General features: G+C 44.2%; 1 protein-coding gene across 3 annotated transcripts in view; it reads right to left on the reverse strand.

Moving 5' to 3' along the window:
* Positions 1–17,465, reverse strand: part of SLC39A12 (solute carrier family 39 member 12) — a 66,207-nt gene that overhangs the window by 38,570 nt on the left and 10,172 nt on the right. For all 3 annotated transcript variants that reach the window (XM_073581866.1, XM_073581863.1, XM_073581864.1), the window contains exons 5-7: positions 16,099–16,279; positions 15,829–16,001; positions 9,400–9,567 (exon numbers count right to left, since the gene is read on the reverse strand). In XM_073581866.1, the coding sequence (XP_073437967.1) occupies positions 9,400–9,567; positions 15,829–16,001; positions 16,099–16,279 (522 nt within the window). The remainder of the gene's footprint in view (positions 1–9,399; positions 9,568–15,828; positions 16,002–16,098; positions 16,280–17,465) is intronic.

Raw genomic sequence — 17,465 nt, forward strand, 5'->3', positions numbered from 1 at the left:
TTATTTATATTTGTAGAAAAAAATATATCTATAATTCACAAATTCGTATTCAGTTACATAATTAGAATGAGGGGTACATATAAAATCAGTGATGAAATACCCCCGGGTAATTGGTTGAGGGTTAGGTCAGGACACAATTAGATTAATAATATCAAAAGAACAGTAAATTCAAATCCTGTAATATGGCCATATGAAACAAGGAATACCTATGAAGAAGCGACATTATGCGAAACGTGCTTTGAGCATCTCGAACGAGGTGAAGACAGGACATACACAATGAGTACTATCTTTTATAACTATACTTATATCAAAAGTACTTTTCCTTGGCTTTGACTGTACAGTTGTGGCCAAAAGTATTGATACCCCTGCAATTTTGTCAGATAATACTCAGTGTCTTCCTGAAAATGATTGCAAACACAAATTCTTTGTTATTATTATCTTCATTTAATTTGTCTTAGACGAAAAAACACAAAAAGAATTGTCCTAAAGCCAAATTAGATATAATTCCACACCAAACATAAAAAAGAGGGTGGACAAAAGTATTGGCACTGTTCAAAAAATCATGTGATGCTTCTCTAATTTGTGTAATTAACAGCACCTGTAACTTACCTGTGGCACCTAACAGGTGTTGGCAATAACTAAATCACACTTGCAGCCAGTTGACATGGATTAAAGTTGACTCAACCTCTGTCCTGTGTCCTTGTGTGTACCACATTGAGCATGGAGAAAAGAAAGAAGACCAAAGAACTGTCTGAGGACTTGAGAAACCAAATTGTGAGGAAGCATGAGCAATCTCAAGGCTACAAGTCCATCTCCAAAGACCTGAATGTTCCTGTGTCTACCGTGCGCAGTGTCATCAAGAAGTTTAAAGCCCATGGCACTGTGGCTAACCTCCCTAGATGTGGACGGAAAAGAAAAATTGACAAGAGATTTCAATGCAAGATTGTGCCGATGTTGGATAAAGAACCTCGACTAACATCCAAACAAATTCAAGCTGCCCTGCAGTTCGAGGGTACAACAGTGTCAACCCGTACTATCCGTCGGCGTCTGAATGAAAAGGGACTGTATGGTAGGAGACCCAGGAAGACCCCACTTCTTACCCCGAGACATAAAAAAGCCAGGCTGGAGTTTGCCAAAACTTACCTGAAAAAGCCTAAAATGTTTTGGAAGAATGTTCTCTGGTCAGATGAGACAAAAGTAGAGCTTTTTGGGCAAAGGCATTAACATAGAGTTTACAGGAGAAAAAAAAGAGGCATTCAAAGAAAAGAACACGGTCCCTACAGTCAAACATGGCGGAGGTTCCCTGATGTTTTGGGGTTGCTTTGCTGCCTCTGGCACTGGACTGCTTGACCGTGTGCATGGCATTATGAAGTCTGAAGACTACCAACAAATTTTGCAGCATAATGTAGGGCCCAGTGTGAGAAAGCTGGGTCTCCCTCAGAGGTCATGGGTCTTCCAGCAGGACAATGACCCAAAACACACTTTAAAAAGCACTAGAAAATGGTTTGAGAGAAAGCACTGGAGACTTCTAAGGTGGCCAGCAATGAGTCCAGACCTGAATTCCATAGAACACCTGTGGAGAGATCTAAAAATGGCAGTTTGGAGAAGGCACCCTTCAAATATCAGGGACCTGGAGCAGATTGCCAAAGAAGAATGGTCTAAAATTCCAGCAGTGCATTGTAAGAAACTCATTGATGGTTACCGGAAGCAGTTGGTCGCAGTTATTTTGGCTAAAGGTTGTGCAACCAAGTATTAGGCTGAGGGTGCCAATACTTTTGTCTGGCCCATTTTTGGAGTTTTGTGAGAAATGATCAATGTTTTGCTTTTTGCTTCATTCTCTTTTGTGTTTTTTCATTTAAGACAAATTAAATGAAGATAATAATACCAAAGAATTTGTGTTTGCAATCATTTTCAGGAAGAAACTGAGTATTATCTGACAGAATTGCAGGGGTGTCAATACTTTTGGCCACAACTGTATATAAAGAAGATGCATATAGCTGATGATTACAAAGCTTAGGATTCCAGTGCCATCCTTTGTGTTGTCAAGTTTATAGGCAGCATTTATACATTGGTCCTAGCTTTATAAGTACTTATATATAAATAGCTATTCCTTGTCCATATTACAGGATCTGAATTTACTGTTATTTTGATATTATTAATCTACTTGTTTCCTGACCTGACCTTCAACCAATTACCGGGGGTATTTCTTCTTCACTGATTTTATATGTACCCTTCATTCCAATCATGAATGTACTTAATACGAATTTGTTAATTAAAGATATATATTTTTTTACTTTATGAGAAGTACAGACTCTAGTCCTCCTTGCTCGCAGATTACGTTGAGTCTCTAAAAATATGGGTACGTTACATAATAAAATGCTGAGTTGGTATTTGTTTAAACTTCAGAATCTCAAAGTGCAGATACGTGTTTCGGGTTGTTGCCCCTCCTCAGTGCAAAGCAGGAGATCTGATTTAGCTATATGAGAGGCCTCTGACTGGAGTTTAAGGGGTAACGTTTACCGTTTGGAGAGTGACATGCCAGGGTAAGAAGATTAATAGGCCATACAATGCTCCTCTGGGAAATTAAGTCTGCAATCTCCAGAGAGGAAGAGGACTAGAACTTTTGTGCCACCTATTGTAAATAGCAATCCACCAAGTCACTATCGACCCTTCGAGGAGTTTTACCACATGACTTAGGGTAATATTCAAACCAGAGTCTGAATTTGCAGACACGTGTTTTGGGGTGTTGTCCTTCCTCAGTGTAAAGCATGAAATTTTATTTGTCTTTAATTGGCTTGCAGTTATCCGTTCACCGCTCCCTATTTGGCATTCCTCCTTCACTGGTGAACTGATGATTTTGCCTTTTTTCCCGCTTCCTCACAATATTTTGATAAAAAAATGATGTCAGCGTAAAGTACACGTATGATAAATGTTAATTCTTAACTATTTTGCATGATAAACGGTAACTAATTGTTTTAAGAACAGAAACATTAAAGGTTAAAAACGTAAACTTTTATTAAAAATTGCTAACTTTTCCAACTTTTGTGAAAATTTCATTTTTTTTTTAATAAACTCAAAACAGATCAACCTAAATTTATGGAAAATATGATGTATCACAAACAAGCTATTTCAGAATCTCTTTCCTAATTAAAAATATATTTTCACTTAAAGTGATTTAAAAAATGGAACTGAATCCTAGTCATTAAGGAATTAAAGACTATATAATCCTACATTTCCTACACGTACATTGTGACTGAGGTCCGTATACCCACCAGTTTTTAAACTATCAATCAAGCCAGTATCTACTATTCTTTTCTTTGGCACATGGACCAGACAGTTCACGTCTTTTCTGAAAACCAAGGCCCTGGCTGTTCTAAATTTTGGCAGGGAGCCATTACTCAAATACATTGGTATTTATAATTTCTATGCAAGATTTCGGACTGGAATTTTGTGCAGATAAGTTACTGAAAGAGTACAAGATGGAAGAATTAAAAGTGTTCAGTTAGTTGTATAGCTTTGTTTATTGCTTAGTGGCCTTTTTAGTTAGTGCTAATTTTTAAGGTCTTTTCCAAAAGAATTAGATTCATAGGATCCTCTGGGGAGTGTCTTTTGGTCGTTCTGCAAAATTATACTGTGAGCTACGCCCCTTGGTAAAGACCACAAAAATGGTCACTAAACAAAAAGGTCCATATCTCTGGATTTAAAAAAAACAATAAAAAACAAAAAAAAAACAATACAGTATACTGAGAGGATCAAGAGAAGGAAATAAGAAAAAATCTTTCTAATTTTGATTTGGTGACAGGTCCTCTTTTAGAAGAAAAAAACATGGAGGAGATGACAATCTTGCTTGTGGATGAAGATAACCCGGCAACTAGTCGTTATTGCTTGGACACCATGACACTGTCCTTTTATTTTCCTTACAGAAACTAGGCTGAGGGCATATGGACAACCCTTTTAAAGCTTGTGGCAATACCAGGAATTGCGGCGATTTTTACAAAAATTTTTCAAGTATTGTTTTTACGTTTTAGTGTTACTTCAGAATATGTTTTCAAATCTAGAAAAAAACAAAAACGCAGCTCTACACCAGGATAATTCACAATTGTTTACTGCATTTTAGGTTACAGGAAGCTCAGAATAAAGAATTCTAGAATCCCGTCATCAATCACGTCTTGTTTAAAAGCAATGAAAGACCTCATACCGCGTTAGTTAATATAACGTAGAGCTAAGTACACTCTTTTGTTGGCCTGTTAAGTGATTGCAACGTAGAACAGCTCTGGAAATCCAACAAAAGAAACAGCAAAAATTATTCCTCTGTAATCCTTAAATGAGCTCAAGTGTATTATTGTAAGTTATGTAATTGAAAATACATTTAAATCTCGCACATTACTAGCACAGGTCCTGGAAACAACAAACGTCAAGCCAAAGTCACATTCTTCGACTTATACTGGATATTCTCAGGGGAGTGAGATCTGTAATCAATGAAATGTGTTACCGCGAGGTCACAATACCGGTAGGTTAGTGGGTGCTATTTTACCCACCCTCTGTTCACATCTGAATTTCTTTTAGGTCTGTTTCTCTGGTCTAGGCCCAGACAGACCCTATCGTAGTCAACCAAACCTCAAACAAACTCAATATAGTCAACGGACCTTCTGGAGCTTCAGCTGGAATTTCTAATTCAGTTTGGATCTATTTCCACAATTGATTAGTTTTGTCCATGAATTCCATTTCTCTGTTTCTAAAACAGAAAACAGTAACAGAACTCAAAATGGTGTGAACTGAACCTAAAACCGTAAAATCCTGAAAGGGTGCAGAGAAAGAAGTAACATCTGGGTCTTGGTGCCGAAAAACCATTCTACTACACAAGAAACCAGTATTATCAATATACTTGCCACTGTCTAAAGATGAGTGTCTGGGAGGAGTACATACAGTATTTACCGACAGGGAACGGCCCATTTCTGAAGCCACGCGCCTTCATACTCATTCTTTGTCAACCCATTCGCCGACTCCCCAGAATCACTGGTGTCCTTGAGGTTTCAGGCAGACACCATGCTATGAAGATTTGCTGACGCCTCTGAGAAGGTTGCCAAGTAGAGGCCTTGGTACAAATTTTGCATTGTGGCCCATTAACTTCAAGTTGCTGTATGCCTCTGACCAGTGTTAAACTAGGGTGCCATGGACCCACCATTAACAATGACAATGGTGGTCCACTGTTCAGCCATATACAAATATTACATGACCCTCATTCATGTACCTATGCTTCTATATAATAATAATAATAATAAGCAGGGGAGTGTCATGATCCAGTGTTGGATCTGGCGGTATTAAAAGCACAAAGTGAACTTTTTTTACTTTGGTTGAGTTCAAAGGTGTTTTGACTGTCCCCGGTGGTGGTTAGCGGTATCGCACCTTAGGTTTAGGTTAGGTTGCACTTAATTAGGACTCAGGTGTGACTCCCTATAAAGGTGTGCTTAGGGGGTTCACTCACCGCTGGTGATATTTCTTTCTGAGTTGTTGGAGAGCCTGGTGGAAGGATGGAGCTGGATAGGAGTCCTGCGCAGTCAGCCAGAGAGAATGAGTGCCAGCTAATGGTGTCTGCAGGAAGGACTGGCATGGCTTGGTGGAGTCGCAGTTTATGGTGTCGGCGGGAAGTGCGGGCATGGCTTAGAGGAGTGGCGACTAGGAAGAGAGTTGCACTCAGCATGCTCTACTTGGTTGCTGAGAACTGGACTCGAGCATGCTTGGATTCTTGGCAGAGGCTGGACTCATCTTGGGACTCTGTGTACTGGACTGCTGCAAGTGGTGATGGACTCTGCTCCCAGGCTGCACGATGGTGATGGATCCAGTTATGGTGATGGATTCGGGTGGAGGAGAAGATGCACACAGGTGGTGGGCTCTGTTGCTAGGAGCGCACGCAACAGAGCAAAGATAAGTGGTGTTTCCCCTGTATTATCTCTTTCCTCATGTGTGTTGTTAGTGCAGTGGTGGGATTAGTCTCCGCACCGACCTATTCCCTAGTGAGGGTTTAGGCTCAGGGCGAGCAAGGGCGTTAAGGTACGCGTGCGGCGACAGGTGCGGAGCCTGTTTAGGGAATGTGAGGAGTGTAGGGACACTGGCTCAGGGGAGTGCAGGAGGTCTCCATTTCCCCATTCCCTATCGCAGGGCCCACCATTGTTAAAGTTACCCAGGTTCCCCCCTTATTATTTAAATGCGCCTTACTGGAGGCGGTGTTTCCAGATATATGTATGCATGGCGTGTAATACCTAAATCCGGCAGGTGGAGGCGGCGTATCCACCTGCACGCTTTATTATTTAAATTCGCCCCACTGGAGGCGGTGTATCCAGGGTCATGTGTGTTATGGGGTCGCCTTGCGACATCATCTGCGTCCTGACACACGTGATCATGACATTATCACCAGCCCTTACTTTTTTTTCTGGTGAGCTTTGGCCATGTGGAGACCTTTGGTAATTGCTGCCGGTCCTCACTGAGGTGCAGTGGGGAGCGGCATGGTGTGTTTAAGCCGCTGCAGCAGCAGTTATCAGGGTCTGGGGCCTCTGCTCAGATAACCAGAGAAACAAAAATGGCGGCTGCGGTCTGGCAAAAGCCCCTAGAGTCGCTGCTGGGGAGCGGGACTTGCTCTTGCACGGGGAGGTACCCAGGCAGGTGGGAGGAATGGTGCCCCACGGAGCTGCTTGGTGTTCCCCGAGGTGAAGGGGTGCGTTCCAGTGATGAGCAGACTGATGTAGAGTCCGCGGGGTTTACGCCAAATCTTAAATACCACCGTAGAAGCCGCCCCTCCTGGCCGTGTGGAGGCGGCCAGTGAGTGTATATTTCCTCCATATGCGTTCCCTCTCCTCCTGGTGTGAGCAGCAGGTGTGCTGCGGGGGAGTAGGGACAAATCTCAACCCTCGCCATTAAACCAACCCTGGGAGGCGCAGTCCTCATGGTGAAAGGGTTGGAGGGTGGTGTCCCTTGGTGAATAGCGGGGGTGTGAGTGTGGTGACACAGGGGGACGCCTCTGCTGTCTAGTTCAGAGTGAGTTCACCAAAAAATGACAAATGTATGTGTGCAATAAACGTTCAGGTCCGGACCTGTGTGTGAACGAGCATGTATGTGTGCCACCAAAAAACATCTTGTGGAAATGTGATGTGGAGTCTGATCAGCTCTGAGCAAACCTACACATACATTAACTCGTTCCCCAGGTCGGCGCTGTGGAGATGAGTGGTGCCTCCAAAAGGAACATATATTGCCAATATCAGCGGTGTTTGTCATAAACCTGAAGTGTCAGGGAATGGTGGGGTGAACTCAGGGTCTGGGCATCCCCGCTGTAGGTGTTTCCCTAATGAGGGGTGGTCTTGAGGGTCCAGAGGCCCCTCATTAAGGAGGGGGTACTGTCATGATCCAGTGTTGGATCTGGCGGTATTAAAAGCACAAAGTGAACTTTTTTTTACTTTGGTTGAGTTCAAAGGTGTTTTGACTGTCCCCGGTGGTGGCTAGCGGTATCGCACCTTAGGTTTAGGTTAGGTTGCACTTAATTAGGAATCAGGTGTGACTCCCTATAAAGGTGTGCTTAGGGGGTTCACTCACCGCTGGTGATATTTCTTTCTGAGTTGTTGGAGAGCCTGGTGGAAGGATGGAGCTGGATAGGAGTCCTGCGCAGTCAGCCAGAGAGAATGAGTGCCAGCTAATGGTGTCTGCAGGAAGGACTGGCATGGCTTGGTGGAGTCGCAGTTTATGGTGTCGGCGGGAAGTGCGGGCATGGCTTAGAGGAGTGGCGACTAGGAAGAGAGTTGCACTCAGCATGCTCTACTTGGTTGCTGAGAACTGGACTCGAGCATGCTTGGATTCTTGGCAGAGGTTGGACTCATCTTGGGACTCTGTGTACTGGACTGCTGCAAGTGGTGATGGACTCTGCTCCCAGGCTGCACGATGGTGATGGATCCAGTTATGGTGATGGATCAGGGTGGAGGAGAAGATGCACACAGGTGGTGGGCTCTGTTGCTAGGAGCGCATGCAACAGAGCAAAGATAAGTGGTGTTTCCCCTGTATTGTCTCTTTCCTCATGTGTGTTGTTAGTGCAGTGGTGGGATTAGTCTCCGCACCGACCTATTCCCTAGTGAGGGTTTAGGCTCAGGGCGAGCAAGGGCGTTAAGGTACGCGTGCGGCGACAGGTGCGGAGCCTGTTTAGGGAATGTGAGGAGTGTAGGGACACTGGCTCAGGGGAGTGCAGGAGGTCTCCATTTCCCCATTCCCTATCGCAGGGCCCACCATTGTTAAAGTTACCCAGGTTCCCCCCTTATTATTTAAATGCGCCTTACTGGAGGCGGGGTTTCCAGATATATGTATGCATATACCTAAATCCGCCAGGTGGAGGCGGCGTATCCACCTGCACGCTTTATTATTTAAATTCGCCCCACTGGAGGCGGTGTATCCAGGGTCACGTGTGTTATGGGTTCGCCTTGCGACATCATCTGCGTCCTGACACACGTGATCATGACAGGAGTTTGTTAAATGAATGATGAGATGCCATCCTGTTCTGTGCACAGTGAATCAAGTATATTTTGTCAACTACTCTTCACATAGCATGGCAGAAGCTTCACTCCTGCATAGGAGCCCACCGGGGGGATTCACCTGTTCACCCGTGGGCCAGTCCAATCCTGCCTCTGTTACTGTATATCTATAGTGAAATAGGCCAAGCAGGATCATGTTTTCAAAATAAATGCCATTGATCCAGTCAAATGGTCTGTATCGACAAGTCAGCATATACTCTTTTAATGCATCCCATTGGAACTATCCATTGGGCTGATCAGTGGATGGAACATCTGGTGTTAGGAAACTGAAGCTATTATAGTCTGTTTTTAGAGTTCCTTAGATACAGGAAGAGATTTATTTAGCATGCAATACCATTAGGGAGGCGTCTCCTTGGCTTCATATTTGTACTGAAGCAGGTCCACAACCTCAACTGTAGAGCCATGTCATTCAGAACTATCTTCAGAATAAAGAAGAACAAGGAGTCCTAGAAGCGATTATATGGCTCCACCTGGCCCCAATATCTCAACATGTCTGGCATTACATGAAGAGATGGGTTTTAACAAGAAACATCCATAGAAGATCTGTGGTTTGTTCTCCAAGATGTTTGGAACAACCTCCCTGCTAACTTCCTTCCAAAATTGTGTGCAAGTCTACTTAGGAGAATTGCTACTTTGAGGCTGTTTAGGCAAAAGGGGGTCACACCAAACATTGCTGTGATTTATATTTCTATTTTGTTCTCTAACTTTGCATTATTTTAATTAACACAAATTAACTATTAACACTTTTAGATTTTGATAGCGTCTTACACTGCGGCATTTTTTCCACAACTGCTTAAAACTTTTGCACAGTAATGTATATTTACATGCCCACCTGTCTTGTAGATGAAATAATGAGGAAGGAAAGCTTGTTAATGAGAAAGAATCCATGAATTCCTCCAATCATGCCCAATATTTTCCATAAATATTGCTTTTCCTCTAAGTACAGTTCCCCATCTTGTCCATGATGTTCATGTGAAATATTGTCATGAATGCCCAGAACCTGCAGAAAAATGTAAAATTTATGAAACAAAATGATGAAAATCCAGTTTAACATGATCTCTGTATTCTAATAATATTAATGATAAATACCTGCATATACTGATAAAACTACCCAAAAGAAAAGGAAGCAAAAACACCTAAATATCAAATAACATAACAAATGTTCTCAGCTAATCAGGACAATACATGATAAAAGCATAAAAAAGAGAAATGTAAGACATTATAATGCTCCTCTCTCTTTTTCCAAGATCAGGTAATCAAAATCACTTCAAAAACACATTTATAATATTTTCACAGTTACCGCATATACTCGTGTATAAGCCGATCCGTGTTTAAGCCGACATCCTTAATTTTGCCACAAAAAACTGGGAAAACTTATTGACTCGCATATAAGCCTAGGGTAGAAAATGCAGCAACTACTGGTAAATTTCAAAAATAAAAATAGATACCAATGAAAGTAAAATTAATTGAGACATCAGTAGGTTAAATGTTTTTGAATAGCCATATTGAATCAGGAGCCCCATATAATGCTCCATACAGTTCATGATGGCCCCATAAGATGCTCCATACAAAGTACACCCCACATAATGCTGTACAAAGGTTAATAATGGCCCCATAAGATGCTCCATAGAATAATAAGCCCTGGCCCCATAAGATGTTCCATAGATTATGCACCATATACTGCCCCATAAGATGCTCCATAGAATATGCCCCCATATGCTGCCCCCATAAGATGCTCCACTGAATATGCACCCATATGCTGCCCCCATAAGATGCTCCATTGAATATGCTTCCATATGCTGCCCCCATAAGATGCTCCATTGAATATGCCCCCATATGCTGCCCCCATAAGATGATCCATTGAATATGCCCCCATATGATGCTCCATTGAATATGCCTCTATATGCTGCCCCCATAAGATGCTCCATTGAATATGCCCCCATAAGATGCTTCATTGAATATGCCCCCATATGCTGCCCCTATAAGATGCTCCATTGAATATGCCCCATATGATGCTCCATTGAATATGCCTCTATATGCTGCCCCCATAAGATGCTCCATTGAGTATGCCCCCATAAGATGCTCCATTGAATATGCCCCCATAAGATGCCCCCATAAGATGCTCCATTGAATATGCCCCCATATGCTGCCCCCATAAGATGCTCCATTGAATATGCACCCATATGCTGCTCCCATAAGATGCTCCATTGAATATGCCCCCATATGCTGCCCCCATAAGATGCTCCATTGAATATGCCCCCATATGATGCCCCCATAAGATTATCCATTGAATATGCCCCCATATGATGCTCCATTGAATATGCCTCTATATGATGCCCCCATAAGATGCTCTGGTGAATATTCACCCATATGCTGCCCCCATAAGATGCTCCATTGAATATGCCCCCATATGCTGCCTCCATAAGATGCTCCATTGAATATGCCCCATATGATGCTCCATTGAATATGCCTCTATATGCTGCCCCCATAAGATGCTCCATTGAATATGCCCCCATAAGATGCTCCATTGAATATGCCCCATGTGCTGCCCCCATAAGATGCTCCATTGAATATGCCCCCATATGATGCCCCCATAAGATGTTACATTGAATATCCCTCCATATGCTGCCCCCATAAGATGCTCCATTGAATATACCCCCATATGCTGCCCCCATAAGATGCTCCATTGAATATGCCCCCATATGCGGCCCCCATAAGATTCTCCATTGAATATGCCCCCATATGCTGCCCCCATAAGATGCTCCATTGAACATGCCCCATATACTGCCCCCATAAGATGCTCCATTGAATATGCCCCCATATGCTGCCCCCATAAGAAGCTCCATTGAATATGCCCCCATACGCTGCCCCCATAAGATGCTCCATTGAATATGCCCCCATACGCTGCTCCTATAAGATGCCCCATAGATTATGCCCCCATATATTGCTGCTGCCACTACTGCAGGTATTGAAAAAAAGCAAAAAAAACAAAAACATACTCACCTCTTGTCTCTGGGGGCCAGGTGCTGGTGTGCTGAGCAGGCGGACTCCGACGCGCTATGGGGGACAGGTGTCGCCGCTGGCTCAGGACCTGAGATATTCACCTGTTCCGGTTCCAACGCTGCTTGCCTCTGTCTGCCCGCGGGATCCCTCTGTCTGTGACTGTTCAGGCAGAGGGTGCGCACTGACTATGTCATCGCGCCCTCTGCTGCCTGAATGTCACTGACAGAGGGATCCGGCGGGCAGACAGCGGCGAGCAGCGTTGGAACCGGGACAGGTGAATATGGCATATGCTTAACTCCCCCTGCCCCCTGGCGAGATCTCTGAAGCCCAGTTCTCCCACGGTCTCCCTTCCTTCCTTCAGAGGTCACATGGTACCGCTCATTAAAAACATAAATATGCGCATATTCATGACTTTAATGAGCGGTACCATGTGACCGCTGTAGGAAGGAAAGGAGGCTGTGAGACAAGCAGGGGGGCTGCAGAGACGTGCCGGGGGGGTCAGTATGATGTCACACCCCTGCTCCCCCACCTACCCCCTGGCTATATGACTCACGTATAAGCTGAGAGGGGGACTTTCAGCCCCAAAAAATGGGCTGAAAATCTCGGCTTATACGCGAGTATATACGGTATTTGTTTAGAATGTAGAAGGTACAGTACCAATAGAAAAAGTGTCACAGGCTTAGTGCCTATATACAAAAGGTGCAGTGAAGTGTAAACCTGCTATTGCTAAAACAGCAATTATCCCTATAGTGGTCACTGTCAGATATCAAATCAAAGCAAAAGTGCAAAATGACAAGTAATTAGGGAAAAACCTGCAAGGTCTAGGAGGCCTGGAAGTGAGACCCAATGTGCGTTTTGCATAAGCTTTTTCCAGGGGTTGGAAGAAGCCACTGGCACAATTTTGCTGAAGCCCACCGGTAAATGAATCTGCACAAGCGCCGCATGTAGCCAGGACAGCGCTGGCGTGAACTTTAGGAAATGCAACTGTTACAGACACCAGAGGCAGGTGGAAGCTCCAGGGCAGAACAGAAGACCCTACCCACTGTCCCACCGGTATGGACGGAAAGGGAATTACACCCAAACTGCAAATGTGGATTAAAGAACAACCAGGAATCATATTTCTTCACTAAGGTCTCTCACACACCAGTGAATACACCGGACCAATGTTAGTCAATGGGGTAGTATTGATGCAAGATTTTTTTCACAGATAGAATCCGTCAGTAAAAAAACTGTCACTTGCCATGACTTCGGATGCCATTCTGGCATTTGGATGCCAGTCATTTGGATGACTGATAACACCTCTATATACAGTAGATATCAGAGGATCACAATCACAATAGGTGATGTCACCGCTCACCTCCTCCCCCTCCTGTACAATGACTGATAACACCTTTATATACAGTAAATAACACAGGACCACCAATCACTCTTGATGAAGTCACAGTTCACCTCCTCCTCCTGTACAATGACTGGTAACACCTATATATACAGTAGATAACACAAGATCCACCATTCACAATAGGGAATGTCACAGCTCACCTCCTCCTCCTGTACAATGACTGATAACACCTCTATACAGTAGATAACAGGATCCACCACTCACATTAGGTGATGTCACAGCTCACCTGCTCCTCCTGTAGAATGACTGATAACACCTCTATATACAGTCGATAACAGGATCCACCATTCACATTAGGTGATGTCACAGCTCACCTGCTCCTTCTGTACAATGACTGATAACATCTCTATATACAGTAGGTAACACAGGATCCACCATTCACATTAGGTAATGTCACAGCTCACCGCCTCCTCCTGTACAATAACTGATAACACCTCTATATATAGTAGATAACACAGGATACATGATTCATAATAGGGGATTTCACAGCTCACTTCTATCAATGACTTGTGCACACACATAGATGCTTCAATAAAATGCGTATGTACATTAGCAGCAGTAGACTGACTCAAACCCTATCTTTCTTTTTCAATCATTTAATGAGCGTGTGCAAAGGTCATTGAGAAGGGAGAGGGAAGAGGTAAGCTGTAATATCATTTATTGTGAATGTGTTATCGGTATTTAGAGGTGGTACTTGTCATTGTAAACCTGCCCATGATGATACTGAGACTTCTGAAAAGTCTTCTGTAAGGAACAGGAAATAAGAGTCTAAAATAGCTCTGGTGGCCAATATGAGAATACTTACATTTTTTTTATTCTTACAGAATGTAATAGGAAAAAAACATGATTTAAATAGATTATTTATTTTCTGATGATACATTCCCTTCAAAAAGTAACTGTGAGGTTGTCAGAGCCCCTTCCTCCAGGTCTGCCTCATTACATTGTAGTGGGGCTGACTGCTTTGTCATCGTTCCTATATGCAGAAATCCGCTCCTCTCTGTCGTCAAACTCGTCCCTTATTTATCTCTGTTGCAGCCATTTAATTTCTCAACACTATTGCCCCAAAATGTTCTCCAATAAGAATGTTAACTGTAATACGCAGGGGTGGACATAGTCCTGGAGCAACCAGGGGCCCAATTCTACCTCCAAAGCAGATGGAATTGTGCATTATCAAGACAAGAGCCATTGAACTGGAAAGGGCCCAAATGCTTCTCTTATCTGTGTCTGCCGGTGACAGTACTGATACAAATATGTCACTGCAATAAATGGAAAATAAATAGTGATGAGTGAATGTGGCGCCCCTGAGGCTCAGTCGCCACAGAGGTACTGCACCTCCTCCTGAGGTGTGGTATCCCACCATCCAGGTAAGGTGGAGACTCCTGACCACACTCCAACACCTGCATCCCACAACACAAAGTAGTGTAGCAAAGCACCTTCGGCGGCTCCCTGCTTGGAGTATAGCAAAGCACCCATTGGTGGCTCCCTGCTTGGAACACGAAACGTGCTGGGAGGTGGGTGGAGTTAGATTACATTACAAAGAGCGGGAAGAGTTTAGGATGAGAGGTAAGTTGGTTAGGGAGTTGGAGAGAAGAAGATCCCCAGAGAGAGGGATAGATGGATGGAAGTGCGGCAGCAGATCCCAGTGATCTGGGTCTGCTGGCACAGGAAAGGAAGAGAGAGAGCACCTTAGACTGAAAGCCTGATTCTCCATAGAAAGGAAGATTAGTACGGAACGTGAGGAGTAAAAGAGAACAGAGGACGTGGGTTAGAAGAGAATCGTTCCTAGAAGTTCTAAGCGCAAGGTCGGGGCCCGGTCCCCGAGGTTATATGGATGCTAATGGTCCTGCAGCAGACACCGGAGGAATAGAACTAGTGACCACTTTACTCCCACACAAGACTTGGGGGCACAACAGCAACTGGATAGTGAGCCGGGACTTAGTAGCAAGGAGTCCCCGAAGCAGGCTACAGCTGTCTGCCGTAGAAATAGAGTTCATAAGAACATCGGACAGGAGGCACTCCAGTGTAACTCAGTACTAGGAGTACTTCACTTAAAGGCGCTATAAGAGGAGACGTTCAGAAAGACACTTATTGGCGGAGTGTTGGAAAGGAGTATTCCATCCGGCCTGGAGGTTGACTGAGTCCCTGACCCGGAGGACACGGCACGGACGCAGGCACCTGTTTGTACAACAGACTGTGAGTAAAGCTTTGGAACTTCGTGCCCTGGTGTCCTCCACTCATTCCTGCGCCACCCTGCCCAGCACTGCTACATCCCTTGCGCCAGACACTACACCATCTACGTGTCACTTCACTTACTCTGCCCTGGGACTACAGCCCTGCCTGTGGAGGGCTATAACATCACTGCTGCACCACACCATCTGTCCCAGAGGAACTGTCTGCAGCGTCGGCTTACACCTTCATTGCCGAACACCACAGGTGGCGTCACGAATCACTTATAAACTTTCATTAACATAAGCACACTGAAACAACCCCTTTTTACAATGGGCGCCCAGGGCCACGGGTCGGGTCAAACCTGCCGTGACATCTCCCATTGAAGCTCATCGGGCCCGGTACTGAGTACCCTACAGCCCTGGGTGTGAGGGCGTCCCATGAACGTGCCCCGATAAGGTGTTATCTGAGCATGCTCAGATAATAGCAGCTGAATGTCTTGCGGCTGTTCGACAGTCTGTTTGTTAGGCAATCCCTGCATGTATTGGGGCTGTTGAAAAACCAGGAGACATGCAGCCGCAGGGGACTCAGACATATTATTTGAGCATGCCGAAGACACGTGGTTAGCACCCGAGCATGATTAGATAACACCTTATCCGACCACGTTCGCTCATCATTAAAAATAAAGCTTACCTGAGGAATCAGATGCAACAAAGCATCCCCCGAGAGCGTCCCCACGGCCAGCCCCACGAACAGCTGTAAGATGAGTTTATAGCTCTCTTCACAAGAACTGAATATAATGAGAGTAGCTCCAAACATGGATCCGATTGTCAGAAGTAAAACCGCTATCGTGCTGTATCCATACCCTGCACAACAACACATGGAAAACTAGGATAGTGCAAAAGAAGAAAAAAAATGCAAACTAATCATTGAGTAGAGTAGACAGTATAGTGGGAGACTCACTTTCCAGGGTGGTGGGAGGTGGGAGCTGTGTCCTTGTGTAGTCCTGGACTGGGCATGTGCAGGAGAGCAGCTGATGGATTATTGCTGGACTCATCTGTTTAAACTGTTCCTGGGAAATCGGAGATCGGCTATTTTGTAGAACAATTTTCACGAGTTCAAATGCAGAAAAGCAATGATGGCTCTAAAATAAAAAGCAAAGCAGCTTAAAAAAAGAACTACAACTAGTTAACTAAAAAATAAAATCCCCTCACCATTCGGATTAGGGTATGTGCACACATTGAATATTTGCAGCAGAAAAAACTGATGTGTTGGCAGGAAAAACGTGGCATAAAGCACGTGGATTTTTGGTGCATTTTTTAAACTTTTCTGCACGCGTTTTCTCACGGTCCCACCCACTAGTATGAATGAAATCTGCAATAAAAATCTGATGAAAATCTGCAAGGAAAAAAAAATAAGCAATGTGTGTATGAGACATCAGGAATCTTATTCACTTTGCTGTCATCAGGAAACCCTTCAGGTTTTGTGACAAATCTGTGCAGAAAAAAATGCAAAAGAAAAGTGACAAAACTGCAATGTGTGCACCGTCCCTAGAGACCATGTGCCCAAACGGCAACACAATATAGAGGAAAGAATCCGGCACTCCCAAATGCAGAAAAATAGAGGATTCGTTTTATTCACAGCTTGGCAATCCACACGGTGTACATTTTATATGTAACGTTTCGGTCACTATTATGGACCTTCTTCAGACAATGAAAAAAATCTTGTTAGCGTTCAAGACAAACCCAGTATGTCAAAGTGGCGTAGACTAATATACGTGAGCTGCTCATGTGGAGCTGTGAAAAGGCCGCTAACGAGAGATAAAGCGCTGTCAGGTATATGCTATCACGCTAGAAAGAAGTACGCTGAACCTGTTGCTCCATGTGCACCCGGCTTGTGGGGTGTACACTGCGTGCTGCAGCTCTGAACTGTGTTGCTACCCCCAACCCTAGCGCAGAACTCCCCCTACATCGCCTAAGTTAGTGCTTAGGCAATGGCGCACATGCCCACAAGGAGGGCTTTGCGTACCCTCTATGGCATGCATGCAGCAGTTTACAACCAGTACTCTAGGGGTTTACACACATGATTTCAACAGCCAATCACTGGCTCGGTGGTGATGCAGATATAGATGGAATGATCCCAGGGATTGGCTGTCGTGGTCACATGCGCTGTAGTCATGATGTCACCACTGCGGCTTATAAACAATTTACTGGAACGGCAGCAGGAAAGGAGCACTAAAGCAGGGTATAATAAGTACTGCCGACTTTATTATTTTTAGATAAGGAGCTGGTGTCACTCACTGCTTCAATCTCTGTCCTCTACCAACATCT

The sequence above is a fragment of the Dendrobates tinctorius genome, unplaced genomic scaffold (assembly GCF_039654945.1).
Source record: "Dendrobates tinctorius isolate UK_male_01 unplaced genomic scaffold, ASM3965494v1 ptg000070l, whole genome shotgun sequence".
Classification (NCBI taxonomy): domain Eukaryota; kingdom Metazoa; phylum Chordata; class Amphibia; order Anura; family Dendrobatidae; genus Dendrobates; species Dendrobates tinctorius.